Source organism: Sarcophilus harrisii, chromosome 4 (assembly GCF_902635505.1).
Source record: "Sarcophilus harrisii chromosome 4, mSarHar1.11, whole genome shotgun sequence".
NCBI classification, from domain to species: Eukaryota; Metazoa; Chordata; class Mammalia; order Dasyuromorphia; family Dasyuridae; genus Sarcophilus; species Sarcophilus harrisii.
In genome coordinates, this window is record NC_045429.1 from 396,652,973 (window position 1) to 396,667,917 (window position 14,945).

The following is a 14,945-nucleotide window of genomic DNA, read 5'->3' on the forward strand; positions in this document are numbered from 1 at the left end:
AGCTGCAGGTGATTCTCATTGCTTCCCCCAGAAAATCCATGGGGGCGGCCCCGGGCTGGGGCAGCATCCCGCCCGCCACTGCAGCCTGCTAGCATGCTCAGAACTATGAAGGGAATTCCAGACGCAGAGAAGCTTCGTACCAGGAGGCCCAGTCCCAGAGGGCGGAGGGGCTGGAGGCGGGACCCTAGTGCGCGCGTGGCGAAGGCGGCGGCGGCGGCGGCGGCAGCGACAGCGCCCACTCCCCCACCTCCTCGCCGCGGAGCCGCTGCTCTTCCCCCCCCCCAACCCCACCCCACCCCCACCCCCACCCGCCCCAGCTGCCCGGCCCTGTCGCGCTCCGCTCGGCTCTTTCCGCCGCCGCCTCTCGCTGGCCCGTGCGCTCCGGCACCTTCGGCAATTTCCGTCGGGCCGCGGCCGCCATTTTCTCGCTGCTAGTGTGTCTCGCTGGCTGCGCCGCTCGGTCCTTCTCAGCGGAGCTTTGTCCAGTTCGGCAATGGACGGGTACGTAGCCCGGCCAGCGCGGACTTGGCGGCGGGAGGGACGGAGGGACGCGGGGCCCGGAGGCGGCCCGGGCTTCCCTCCATCCCCCCTCCGGCGGGGCCCCGGCCGGAGAGCCTGCGGCCGCCCCTCCCCGACCCGGGCTGCCGTTAGCCTCCCCCCGCCTTGGAGCACATCCCCTCCTCCTCTTCCTCCCCGGGGCGGGCTGGGGGCGGCCGGGCCGGGGAGGGGGCCGCGGCCCTGGGGCGGGAGCCCCTCAGGGCCGGGCGGGCAGCCGGGGCGGCGGCGGTGGGAGGGAGAAGGGGAGGCAGCCGTCAGCCTCGGCCCGAGCCGCGGGCCTCGCAGCCTCGGAGGGCGGCCCGGGCCCGGCGCGGCGGACAAGGCCGAGGCCTGAGCCTGCGGTGGGGGTGGGGGCAGGCGCAGGCCCGCGGCGCCGCTCGCCTGCAGGGAGATGCCCGCGGTCGGCAGGGAGCGGGCCGCCACTGCCTCTGCCGCCGAGCTCCGCCGCGGCGTGCTGGGGAGCTGGGGCGGGAGGCGGGCGGAGAGAGAGAGGGAGGGAGGGAGGGAGGAGGAGGGGAGAACGGCGCGGAGGAGAGCCGAGCAGAGGAGGGGGAGGGCAGATGTCAGCCTCCTTTGTTTTCACCCGGGCCTGGGGGGGGGGGGGGGGAGACCGCCTGAAGACCCCCCTTTTGTGGGAGCGCCCCGACGCTTCTCCGGCTGGGCCAAAGGGCGCCCAGAAACGGGCTTCTCCGAGAAAGGAGGAGGTTTGCAGCGAGCAATCAGCCCCCGAACAGGCAGGGGCCCTGCAGCCGTGGCAGAAGCCTAGTCTGGGAGAGTCCGCGCTAGGCCCGCTTTGTAAAAGCTGATGGCGAAGGGACCTCTTCAGAAAAGTGTGGCTCCCTTAGGAACCCACCGGCTTCACCCCCGCTCAGGCAGCAACTGAGGGGGAGAACAAACACCATTTCTTGTATCTTCTGTAAACACCAGAAGGCTTTCAGCCTCGAGTGGAAAAGATCATTTAGTGTGTTTTTAGAAAGGTGGTCCTCAATAACAGCAATTGGTGGGGCCCATTTTCCCTTTTAAGTTGGCAAAATGCCTTTGTTGCAAGAAGCTCATGGGGGGGGGAGGGTCAGAGAAGATAGTAGAGGAATTTCCCTGGGTTAGAGGTTTTCATAAAGAAAAAGTTTGCTTTGGCTAGATACTAAGGGAAGAGGTTATTCATGAAATTATTTTTAGGGGCAGGAGGGACCTTCCAATACAATTTTATTTTACAGATTAAGAAACTGAGACCTAGAGAGATTAAGTGATTTGTCCTCTGAGATTAAGTAGTAAGGTTGGGAGTGAATTGCAGAACTCAAGAATCCTACTAAAGTGCTCTTTCAACTACATATTTGATTTAATACATATTTTTTAAGCCAAAAGTTACATAGTAGCATAATGCAGATTACCTGTGTGGTTTGTTTTGTCATTAAAGCATCACACCAAGGACACTAGCCTGATTGAGTCATTAGTAACACTTCTTAGAAATGATCTCTGTTCAGTGAACTAGATTTATGTTTGTACTGGAAGATTGCCCCTCCTCATCTGGTTTTTTTTTTTTTTTTATTTTTGTCAATGTAATAAAATTTTGAAACTCTTATGGATTGTAAATTGTAACAGTGTAATTTATGAAAGACTCAAAATGTTAAAGATTTTAAATTTTTCTTTACAGCATTGTCACTGATGTTGCAGTTGGAGTGAAGGTAGGATGTGAACTTGGATGAAAATTACTAATGTGAAAATTTTTTGTGGTGTTATTGAAATACATTATTTTTCCAATATAAGCTGTTTTCATTTGATGCTTTTAAGAAAACAGTTTAACTATTCATATCTATGTAAAACTTAACTAACCAAATGTTTTTACATGGATGTTTAAATAAGAAAGTTCAAGCTTTAGGTTTTTTTTTTTTTTTTTTTTTTTGAGAAGTTGAGTTTCATTATTTGATCATTGTGTGCTCTTTGATCATATAGGAAAGGTTGTGTAACTCCAAGAAGCTACAATACTGATTGAGTTAGACAACTGACCACTTATTTGAAAGTATTTTTCCCACAATCCTAGGCTTGGTAATACAACTCCATGAAGAGCTTATAGTTTCAGTACTCTCAAGACATAAATAAAATCTTTTATAATTAATCTTAAAATAATTTGTTCTCAGCAAGTTAAGTACATTGAAAATCAATTTAATAGCTTTATAAAGAAAGAATAGAATGTTTTTAAGACAACAACAAAGTTCAGGAGTCAATTGTGATTTTGAAGTTTGTCTTAAAGGGGAAAGTCAATATTATTTGTTTGAGTTTCTTTATGGTATACAACTAAAAGCACTTTGTACATTTGAAAATTTGATTCATATTAATTTTAAAATTCGGACTTGCTAGGATGGCTGTAATCCTTGCTATTGGGAGAGGCTGAGGTCAGGTGGATCTCTTGAGTTGGGAATTGGGAGCTGCAGTAGTGATAAAGCCAATGGGATATCTGCACTAAATTTGGCACCAATATAGACATTTAGGAGACAAGAACCTTCCCAAGTCAGGCCAGATAGGAACACTCTTTTTCAAAGAAAATCTGTTTTAATAGTTCTATCAGGTAGTATTTGTATTACAGAAAGACTCTTCAGCCAGAAAAAAAATGTAGAATTTAATAACTAAGGTAAACACATGCAAATAAATGAACTCCTGGGTATGTGTATTGTATATGAAAATTAATGATAGAAACAAGAACATAAACAACTAATTCTCAAAAACATAAGCCTAGGTAGATCTTGTAGTTTATCTTGAAGTTTTTGTTAACAGAAGAATCTTCCTGTCAGCAGGTTACCTCTAGAATTGATTGATCCTACAGGATGGGAGGAAGGGGGGAATAACAGTCTGTTTAACCTATTTTACTCTTTCTCTTAGTTCATTTGATTTGGGGGTTGACCTCAAGTTTGTGGTCATGTGATTAGGAATGGAGGATACCAAAAGCAGCAATTTATCGGAGTAGTTATAAAAAAGAATGTGATTCTATTCCCCAGTAAACGATTAAAACTTCTGGTTTCAAGTCTAATACTCTTGAATAGAAATATTTAGGTATTTATGCACAAGGAATATAAATAGATGCTACCAGATTTTTAACCAACATACTAGAATTGCTTCATCCAAATTATTGTTACATATATATTTATTTTGATGATGATGATGATGATGCTGCGGATGCCATTGTCCAAAATGATATTGTAACCTTCCTAAGGATTATGTTTGGAGAGTTTGCCATCACTGGCCTTCAGGAATAGCAAATATTTCTTTAAAGATGAATTTGATATTTGGAAACAGGCAAAAATTTTTCAGACCAAGTCTTATTTATGTATAAAATAGCAATTTTCTTGTTAGGTCATGTTAAAAAACTCTTAAAATATTTCCAAAAAATATAAGGATAGAAACTAGACCTGTGATTTCATGGAATAGGGAACTCTCCAATACAGGTTGTCACCTTCTGCAATTCATATTCATGGAGAGTTGCTTTGAGTGTTGAGAAGTTGTGACTTGCCCAGGGTCACACAGCCAATATGTATTAGAGGTCATATTTCATGAAGGCTTCCTGGCTTTGGATCTGGCAAAAGTTCTGATGTTTTGAACAGTGAGCAACATCATTAAAATCATGTTTCCCTGTGACTACTTGAAAGGCAACAATCCTTTGTATAGTCTTACTGCATTATAGTCGTACTTTATATATGCCAAATATTTGAAATGAGGGTAATTATAAAAAAGTTTGGCATTCACTGAAACTTTCAGGGTAATTTCAGCTCTTTTAAAAAATTTAACTAATCTAAATATTCATCATGAAAGTTTTGCACTGAACTTTGAAAGAGGGAAGAGATAAAATTTGAACAAGGGTATGTTGAGGGACTGGTTAGACATATAGTTTATTAGAAGATGGAAAGGTTTAAGCAAATTGTAGGTAAAAAAAATCGGTTTGCTACTGTGCAAAGATAGACATAACAGATTCTAACATGGAGTAAGTAAAATACAAAATTAAGGAAAAGAGCAAGGGGGCATTAAGGGGGTCATAAAGCCCTATAAACAGGGTTTCTAACTTGTTTGAGGAGGATGGAGGAAGGGAGAGCAGTAGGGATCTGTAGCTGAGATTTGAGATTGTAATATTCATGATCAAAATGAAACTTGGAGATAATTTTTATTGCACTTTGTAGGATATATCAGAATAAGAAACTGGAGACTTGGAAATGAATACTTTTTAATACTTTGGAAGTAACTTGTATTGTTAATATTAGCGAGTATAGAGAGTAAATGATGGAGCTGAGGAAATATGAAGAGGTACAGCAGGGTAATAGTGATGCATTATAAATGAAGCATGTTAAGAGTTGAGAAGGGTCAAGGAATTGAAATTTGGAGAAGGCAAAAGTTAATGTCTTTGCTGAAAGTGGAATAAATTAATGGACCTCATTTAGGACATATTTCTAAGATGACCTGTCCTACACATAAATTTAAACTTGGAGAAAAGGTAAGAAATCAAGATTTAAAATCAAAGGATCTTAGATTTGAAGTAGTAAGAGACCATAGAAACTCCTCAGTTTTTTTTTTTTTTTTTTTGGAGAAATATAAATACAGGCTTTACCATATAGCCAGGTGACCTTTGGGAACAAACTTTTGAATATTAGACAGATCTGCATCTGAGATTTGAGGGATGGTCACAGCTAATAGAGGAAGAGAATCCAACATAGAAGATTCAGAATGAATAGTTAAAGCAGTATGAGAAAATATCTAATAATATGTTGTATCTAAAACTGAAGCTTTTCTTGGCTTATGTTAGCTTTCTGAAATTGCAGTTCGGTGGAAAATGTGCAAATAAAACATCAAAAATAATTCATAATCCTTTTCACTTCAGGTTTTTACCTTTGATAATGCAGATGGTTGAATAATTAAGACCATGGTTTAATTCTTTACAGGTGTAATGCATCTGAGTTTTACAGCTGGGGAAAATTTGCTGAGATAATATTTAATCTTTACATTTTTGTAAATTTGATCTAATTGTGCCCTTATTTATTAGATGTCTTTCCTTTATATTGGTTGAGGGGAGAGGAGGGTGGAGATGTAGAATAAGAAAAAATATTCCCTATGTTTGAATATAGTAGATATGCTGAATTTCATCAGGACAGATTTAATTTTTTATTCTTGTAAATTAATTTACAAAGTAAAGTTATTTGGTTTTCCATTTGTTAATACTGCTATTTTGCCAGTATTAAATGCTTACACATATGCTTATGGGGGGGGGGAATATGAGAAAATCAGTATTTGGAAGGTACGTGGTAATTTAATGATCCTATTTATAGTTCAGTAAAATTATTAAAAGTGCTGAGAACAAATCTTCCTTTCATGAATAACTTAATTCAAGTTTTTTCCCCACCCAAAAAATTTCTCATTGTACATTACTAATAATTTCTAATATTTATAAAATATTTTTGGCTATTTCTAAATTATTTTGCATTTGAGATGGTTAAAGTAAGAAATTCTCAAAGTTGAAAACATTTTTGTGCTTAATTATAAAATGAATAAATGGACATTTCAAAGACTTTCCATGAGCATCATGTTTAGGATAAATGCCAGTGTACTTTCCCTTTTTTTGGTAATATGTCAGATTCCTGTAGGTATGCTTTTTACTTTCAGTTGCAGAAGATTATGCCCATCTGTTAAAAACACTTTTTTTTTTTTTTTTTTAACAAGCAAAATATTCTGACTTTGAATATAGATTAGGAGTGAAAGGGATTAGGTGTCTTTGAAAACAGACTTGAAAAAATGAACTAGTTCTCTCCCTAATCTTGATATTGGTGTGGTTGAGGTTGATTACAGCTAGGAAGTCAATGAGAAGGAAGCAAAATACAGGGTTAGAGTTGGTAATGGGGTGTATATGTAGTACTTTATCATTTTTGAAGTTCTTTTCAAATATTACTTAATTTTAATCAAGATGGGATAGCTATCAGTATTGTCTTACAAAGGAGGAAACAGATGACCTGACCATTGTAATCCTGATGAAATATTAAGTGTTAAGTGTTGGAATCAGGATCCAAACCCAAGTATTTTGATTTTCAAGTCCATTATCTGTTCTTTACATTTCATTGAGAAAGATGTGTGGGGGATTTGAGAGGAAAGATGCAAAATAGGCATAAAGAAAATTCCAGGAAAATTTATGTGATAGAGAATTTAGGATAGTGAAGATAGGCAAAATGTAGTATTGCCTATTTTGACAATATATGGCAAAAAGAATCTCAGGCCTTAAGGACCACTAGTTGGAGAGGCAATTGAAAATCCATAGAATTAACTTTAATGTTATCTAAATGGCTTGGGATGGATCTTATTTCTCATAATTGAATGTATTTGATGACAGATTAAAGCCTCCAGATACACAAGGTGGGTACCAGAGGCGAGTCTCCTTGGAATCGTTGCCAGCAGCAGCCTTGGCAGATGCAGCTGTTTGCCATATTTTTAGGGGGAGAAAGTCAGGGAGAGATGGGCTGTAGAAGTTCCACTTTAGAGTACTTTGTTATATGACTCTTCTTTTCCTAGAACTGTTTAGCTCTGATGAATTAAGAATCAAAGATAATTCCTCAGTTCCCTGGGTAGGAAAAAGGGGGATGGAAAATATGTAATACTACTTGGAATTCGAGTACTTCTCATAACCTTATTTGAGAAGATTGTTAGGAGATATCCCAGCAGTGATCACTGGGACATTGAAATCTTAATTTGGCAGGGAGAGAAAGTTAAAGGTAGTTAGGTTGTTACACTAATTAACTACTTAAAGGTGACAAGGAAAGCTTAAGGAAAGAATATAGACAGAATAATGGAGGGTAAGAGTAAGAGCTTTTAGAGTTGCATATATTTCCTGCCTTTGTTATTTAAGCATTATGTTTATAGAAACAAAGTTTAGGCCCTGATAAAACAGCATATATGTTTGTAGTTCTGCGTTTTGCATTTAGATGATGAAATACTTCAGTAAATAGGTGCTTTTTGACAAGCTCTCATTCCTGGAATGAATTTCTTACTTTGGCCTCTTGGAATCCCCAGTTTCAAAACTCAGGTCAACTAGTTCATTCTGCATGAGACCTTCCCTGATATTCTGCTTCTTTGCCTGTCAGCTGTTAGACTCCGTCCCTCCCCCCCTCACTCCACCTCCCCCTTTACTTTGTATTTTTTTAATATGGAATGCTTGCCTTCAAACAGTTTACATCTTATAATAGCAGGCATGTAAACCTTGTAAGCATTGTTTTGATCATTCAAGAGTCATTTATTGATACATATATATTTTTTTTTTCTGAGAGTACAATACCAAAAATGAAAATAATCCCTTGTGTTAAGGGTTCTCTTACATTCTTTTTGGGAGACTATATTAGTATATGGAGTAAATGCAAAGTAGTTATATCTGTGGTAATTAGGGAGAAGAGAGTACTAGCAGCAGTTTGGGGATCAGAAAATTCAGCTTTGTGTGGAATGTAGTGCTTGAGCTATGTCTTATAAGGATTCTATGAAGCATATGTGAGGGGAGGCATGCATTTTATGCAAAGGATTAGAGATGGGAGAAAGAATATGGAATGCTTTGTGTGACGGTAAGCCAGTTTGATTAGACCATAACATGAAAAGTTAAGTAATATATAATGAGGTTTGAAAGATAAATTAAGGCCATATTGAAAGTCTTGAAAAATCAAAGGAAAGCCACTGGAATTTGAGAAGAGTAGAGAAATGACATCTCTTATGGAAAAGCACTTGGTGTCTCTTTGGAGGATCTCCTCAATGTAGCAAGCACATAGATGTGCTGAAATGATTTTTTTGGATTTTTTTTTTTTAAACTGTGATAAATCTGTATTGTTTCCTGAGAGAACTGGGGAAAAAATCCATATCATTTGGACAGTCTCCTGGACCATTTAAGTGATATGTAATGGATACTAAATTTTCCTGACTAGTATCAGACATACCTTTTAAATCTGTAATGGCAACACACAGATCCTCCTTATCCTTAACCCTTCAGGTCTAACCTTCCTGATCTTTCTGCACAGCTTTCCCGTTTCATTAGGAATACAAGTATAGCTCCCCCCTCCCATTTATTCCTGCACAGTTTTCCTGCTAAGAATATACATACTCCAAACTTTAATATATTCTCTAGAAAGTCTCCCTTTCTTCTTTTTACTCCATAATTTTGGAGCAATTTACTCCATAAATTATTCCAATAAATTTACTCCATAATGTCCTTTGGTTAGTTTTTATTTTCAGTGCCATCGTAACAAGTGTTGCTTTGGCTAGGAAGCATGATGAAATCTTCATAACTGAGGTGTTTTTTTTTTTTTGTTTGTTTTTGTTTTTGATAATGTGAACATGTTAATATAGTAATAATGAAAATTAAAGGAAAAGATACTGCAGAGAATAATTCTGTAGCTAAAGTCAAGGAAATGCCGATGTCCAAGTGAGTGAGCTTCTATTCCAACTGCTCATTTTATTCCCTTCATTCCCTCAACCCCCCTCTACCCCCCAATAATTAATCCTTTTAACAGCTTTTCAATCAATACTGTTCTATTCATCATTTGTCCATCTTATGTTGTGTTTCTATAGATCCTTCTCTTGATTTTACTAGTCAGAAACTCTACTGAGGCATTCTCTCAATATAAACCTATAAACCATCTTCTTTACAACCATTACTGAAAATTATTTTACCTGTAGTGCTTTCTGATAGTGGAGCAATTCTTCTTGAACTTTAAAGAAGAAAGAATGCCCTTCAATATCAAAGGTGGTGGAAAGGTTAAATTTGGATTTGTTACAGGTACAAAGTCTCTATGAAATACATATTGTGTATATGTTTATTTGTATATGTAGAGAGTGAGAGAGTGCAAGAGAGAATTTGTATTTGTTAGGTTTAGTTCTATCCATTTCACTAATGTCCAGCATTAGTTTCTGTTCTAATTCCATTATTATCATTGCCTTTGTCATATTTTTGCGTGTTTCACATTTGCCTATATATGTTTGTGTTCCATGTCTTATATTGTAGAAGAGTTTGACTGTGAAGGGAAAAATAAGAGAAGAAAAATTTATTTTTATTTTTTTTTCATTTCTTTGTATTTAAAATGGAGAGTTCTTATAACTGAAGAAAAAGCTAGCAAGAATTAAAAATAAAGGTTATGAGAGAATAAAGGAGGAGGTGGTTTTACTTTATGCCAGTATTTTGGCAGTAATTCACACCATTCTCCATGTGGTCTCAAATTACTTGTTGAACTGGAGAATGGGAGAGAGAAGAGTCAGGCTGAGCCAGGAAGTGGTTGCTGCTGTCAGCAACAACTCAGGAAGTCTTTACTTGTCAGATGATTTAGAATTAGAAAGTTATTATATTACTCATGGGATATAATGTGATTATGCTAGTATTTCTTCCTATTCAAATAGTAGATATGGATTGGTGACTGGCCACATTTGGCTTATGGCAAATGTGTTGGGTTACTTCTGGTAGTAATATAGTCAATGAAGAGACAGAAGTGAATTTGAAGATAGCAAACAAGGAAACATTATTGCCATTGTGCAGAAAGAAAACAAAATAGGAATTTGTGGTGGGGGGAAGGAAACTTGAACTTTGGAATTTTCACAATTTGGAGATTAGATCTTCACCTGCTGGAAAAAGATGAAATTTTAAGGTCAAGGTAGTGATAACTTTTTGTGGAGATAGCTATCCTATGAGTTAAAACAAGAATGATGCAACTAAATAATAGTATTTATAGACATAATAAGATATTTGCAAAGGACTCTCTACTTAAAGGAAAGTCAAGTTGAGTTTTGGATTTCAAACATGATTCATAAAGAATATAGATTCAAAATTATAGAGTAGAATTGAACATCTGAAGTGATTAATAAATAGGCTTAAAAAGAGGGAGTTGTATTGGTTACTTCATAGCTTGTAAAAAGTTAGGGAGAAGATTGGAAAAATGGCAAAAAACAATAATCAGGAGCCTGTGGCATTTTTGGAGTTGTGAAGTTTTAAGAGTCCAGTTGAAATTTGCAAAACATATTCTCCCTCTTTCTCTGTAAAGAATATTTTCTTTTTTCAAATATATATATATATAGTTTTCAACATTCATTTTAATAAGACTTTGTATTCCAATTTTTTCTCTCCCCCGTCCCTGACAGCAATGTAATACAGATTAAACAAAAACATATTCTCTAACGTGTTATAAAAAATAGTTAGCTTATTGCATTATGTAGTTTCAGTCTCCATCTTTCTTGATTTCTTTGTAGTATTTGACATTTGACACTTCTCCTAGACACTTTCTTCTTGAATTCTTATGACACTGCTCTTTCATTCTTTTTGACTCTTCCCTCAGTCTTTTTTGCAGAAGTGTTATCCATGTTCTGCCACATGTGTGGGTATATCTCAGAGCTGTGTCATGAGTTTTTTTTTTTTTTTTTTTAATATTTTTCCTTAATTCATGGATTCACTTACCATCTTTATGCAGATAACTTCTAAGTCTATATATCTAGCCTTTGTCTCTTGAATTCCAGTCCCATATCATCCTCTATCTGTTCAATATTTTAAACTGAATACTGTGTTGCCATGTCAAACTCAGCATCTTTTCCCCTAAATTAAACCTTCCTCCTTAATTATCTATTTGTGTCATAGGTATCTTGGTTCTTTCTTTTGATAGGTTCAAAACCTCAGGAGTCATCCTTGACTCTTCCTTTCCAAGCATTGTCAATTCTGTCTTCAACACATCTTTTACATCCTTATGATAGTAACTTGATTATCACATCTTCATTTTTTCCATATTAAAATATGTAGCTTGCTTCATTATTATTGCCAATATGACCTTACACAAGTTATTTAAATTCTCTGAGTCACATCTGTAAGAGGAAGAAGTTGGGCAAACAGATCTCCAAGGTCCTTTCCATCTACAGATGGGTAATCTGTGATTGCATGCTTAAATGTCTATGAACCTGAACTCATCTTACTCCTACACTTTTTTTCCCCTTCTGATTACCTTAATTTTACTGCTGATACCAATAATCTCCCCAACTATTTAGCCTTAACTTTTTATAATGTGCTTCTGCTTGTAGGAGCTTATAATGTAGTAGATAATTTTGTTTCACTTATCCTTTTAGGCAGAAGTCCTGTGAATTATACCACTTGGAATAGTTTTCATCTGTTTTCTCCATTATTCCTAATCCACTTAAGTTAGGGCTGAACTATTGAAATAACCTAATCCATCTCTTCATTTCCTGTCCATTCTCCCTCTGATCCATCCTATATACCATTGACAGAATTATTTCTCAAATGAATGAATGACTGTGAATTAGCTAATATTAGATTGTGAGATTCTTTAGAGTAGGGGCTGATTTTTACCACTTTTTATATCCCCAGCACTTAGCACAGTGCCTGGCTTATATAGTAGGTGATTAATAAATGTTTATTGATTGACCCATTCTGCTTCCCTTCTTAAACTACTTAAGTGCTTTTGACTATCAAGTGCACTGTTCACAATTTTTCTATTGATTATTGTAATCAGTTAAAATAAAAATTGAGCATATACTCTCATTATGCTTTTATTGTGGCAGTGTGCATAATGGGTAAAGGAATGAAGAAAATCATCTTTTAAGAAAAATATTAAAGTAATGAACAGCACCTAAAAATATTAATTTAATATTAAAAAGAACTATTAAGAACACTCAGTGGGCAGAGAATTACACAATTTATATTGACTTTAATAATATCTCTGAGGGGCCATTGTGACTTAGTGATCAGAAATTGTCCTTGAAGCCAGGAAGACCTTAGTTAATAAATCCTGCCTCTGACATATTGCCTGATTGACCCTGCTCAAATAATTTAGTCTTTTCATGCTCCAGATAAGATTCTTAAGTATACATAGCAGAGAAGGTGATAATCTACAATGGATTAGGGAATGTTACTTCATTGGCATTTTCCTATTCCAGTGAAAGCTTAGGTCAGGTTCTCATACCTATGCATTATTAATTAACACGTATTATTATATTATGGGGCAGCTAGATAAAGTGGATAGAGTGCTGGGCCTGGAGTCAGGAAGACTTATCTTTCTGAGTTTAAATTAAGCATAACTTCAGACGCTAGCTGTGTGATGGTGGCCATGTCACTTCATTCTATTTGCCCCAGTTTCCTCATCTGTAAATCTGGAGAAGGACATGGCAAACCACTCCAGTATCTGCCAAGATAACCTTAAATGGTATCAAAGAATCAAGAACTGAACACTGTACTATGCTAAATATTTAAAGAAATATGAGATAAAGATGAAAGTATTTGGTGTTAAAGTCAAATTAGCAGTCTCTGGAGTTTATAATGAAGTGACGTGGTCATACTTGTGCTTTAGGAAAATTACTTTGGTGTCTGTTTGGAGAGTGGGAGAGAGAAGTTAGGAAACTAGTTACAGTGGTGGGTGAATTTCTTGGGATAAAATGCTTTGGATATGTTTTTATTGTGACAGTAACACATATGTTATGTGCGCATGCACAAATGTGCTTCTATTTGACCTAGACTAACTTAGAATGCCTGACCTTGCCCAGTGAAATTAAAATAAGCTGGTTTCACCCACTTTAGTTCTATCAATTAAGTGCTGAATTATACTATCCATTCAATTCAATGCTACTTGTTGCTGCCTTTTGCAATGTTCTTGATTTTTGTGGATTTTAAAAATGAATATTGCTTTAAGGAAAGGTGTAAAATTGTGACTTTTAAAGTAACAATTAAAAACCTTGTAGTAGCTGTTGGCATAAAGAATACCTTTCAAAGATCATTCAGGCCACAGCGTGAAACAGTGGGAAAAAATCAGTTGCAACAAAATACAGTGGAAGTTTTTGTGAAAATGAAAAACATTGTAAAGAATCGGCAAACTTTTGTTGTGGAATATTGTAAGGAATGCTCAGAAAACAAGCAAAGCCATTGAGGTACCTGGCAACTACAGGAATTGTTACTGAGGAGTTCCCTATTCTCCTCATTTTAGATGAAATGGCAGAGTGAGCTGTGGAAGGGTTGTGACATCACAGATTTCATTACAACATATGTATCCTCAAACCCACCTATCTTTCAAACCTCTCCATTACTGTGAAGGCATCATCAATGTTCCAAATACACAGGTTCACATGTGTCATCTTTCACTCTCATTCATTCCACATATCCCATGTTGCCAAATATTGTTGGCATTATCTCCCCATCTTTTTACATCTGACTCATTCTCTCAACTTACACATCTACCTCTTTGACCTGACTACTAATTACAGTAACATTCTACAGCTTTGTGGCAAGTTGTGCGTTAACTAGGGAAAAGTCAGTTACATTTATTGACATACAAAAAAACCCCTTAAAACTTTTTACATTTTTAATAAAGCTTTTAATGAGAATAACCAGTAAGTGATAGAGGGAGATGGGGAGTAGGATGAAATTTTCCCAGTGTCATCTGTGTTGCTTCTGTAGATGCCCTAAATGGCAGTTAACTTATAATTGCTTGGGAAGCTAACACTTGACTCAGAAATGAAGAGGGTGGCTGGTAGCATGTACAGTTGGGAAGAGGGGAGCTAAATAAAGGGGGTAGTGTTAGAAGATAAAGGATAGGTATGGTTGTATTTGAGAGAAGTCTTGTGATTATGGGGATCGGATCTTTTTACTTTTTGTTTAGATAATCACAAACTCTTATCAGCAGGTCCTGGCTCCTACTTTGGAGACCAGTGGCCTTTGTAAATAAATTTTGTTTCAGTCAGTCTAACCTTTAAAGAGATCTTTATTATGACTGTATTTAACTTACAAAATTTAACTTCAGATGTTCTTTATTTCACACTTTATGGTCCATAAATCCCTTGCTCTTTTTTTTTTTTTTCTTTAGCATAACTACCTTTCCCTCACATTTCTACCTGTTGAAATTTTATATAGTTTTCCAAATTCAGATGAAATACTGCCTTTTCTGTAGGCCTTACATTAATCAGCATTCTCAAATCTGATGTTTTTTTCCCCAGTCTTCATATTTCTTGACCTCTCTCTCCTCCCAGATTGGTTCTTCCCCTCCGCCCCCCTCCCCATCCCCCCCATGTAGAAAAGGCTATTTGACTTATTTGTTTCCTACTTGGTCTTAATCTGTGAATGGGCAGTTATGTCAGTCAAACAGACCTGTTAAAGATAGATTCACAGCATCCAAGGCCATCTTCAGTTATCTGGTCACTGGACCCAAATGGATTCTTGAGGAGAAGGGAAGTCTGCTGACCTTGCACAGACCTCCCTCACTCAACTCCAATTCACTTGCATGTTATGGTCCTTTTCAACTTTGTGACCTCTGCTGTTTTTGACACTACTAACTATCCTTTTTGTTGTCACTGTCTTTTAGATTTTCATGGCAGTACTCTGTAATCCATTTCACTTCCCCATACTGTGGATATTC

General features: G+C 37.8%; 1 protein-coding gene across 4 annotated transcripts in view; it reads left to right on the forward strand.

Moving 5' to 3' along the window:
- Positions 1–321: 321 nt before the first annotated feature.
- The window catches only part of PTBP2 (polypyrimidine tract binding protein 2), a 108,993-nt gene continuing 94,369 nt past the window's right edge, over positions 322–14,945 (forward strand). For all 4 annotated transcript variants that reach the window (XM_031967119.1, XM_031967120.1, XM_031967121.1 and 1 more), the window contains exons 1-2: positions 322–501; positions 2,210–2,240. In XM_031967119.1, the coding sequence (XP_031822979.1) occupies positions 494–501; positions 2,210–2,240 (39 nt within the window). In that variant the 5' untranslated portion in view covers positions 322–493. The remainder of the gene's footprint in view (positions 502–2,209; positions 2,241–14,945) is intronic.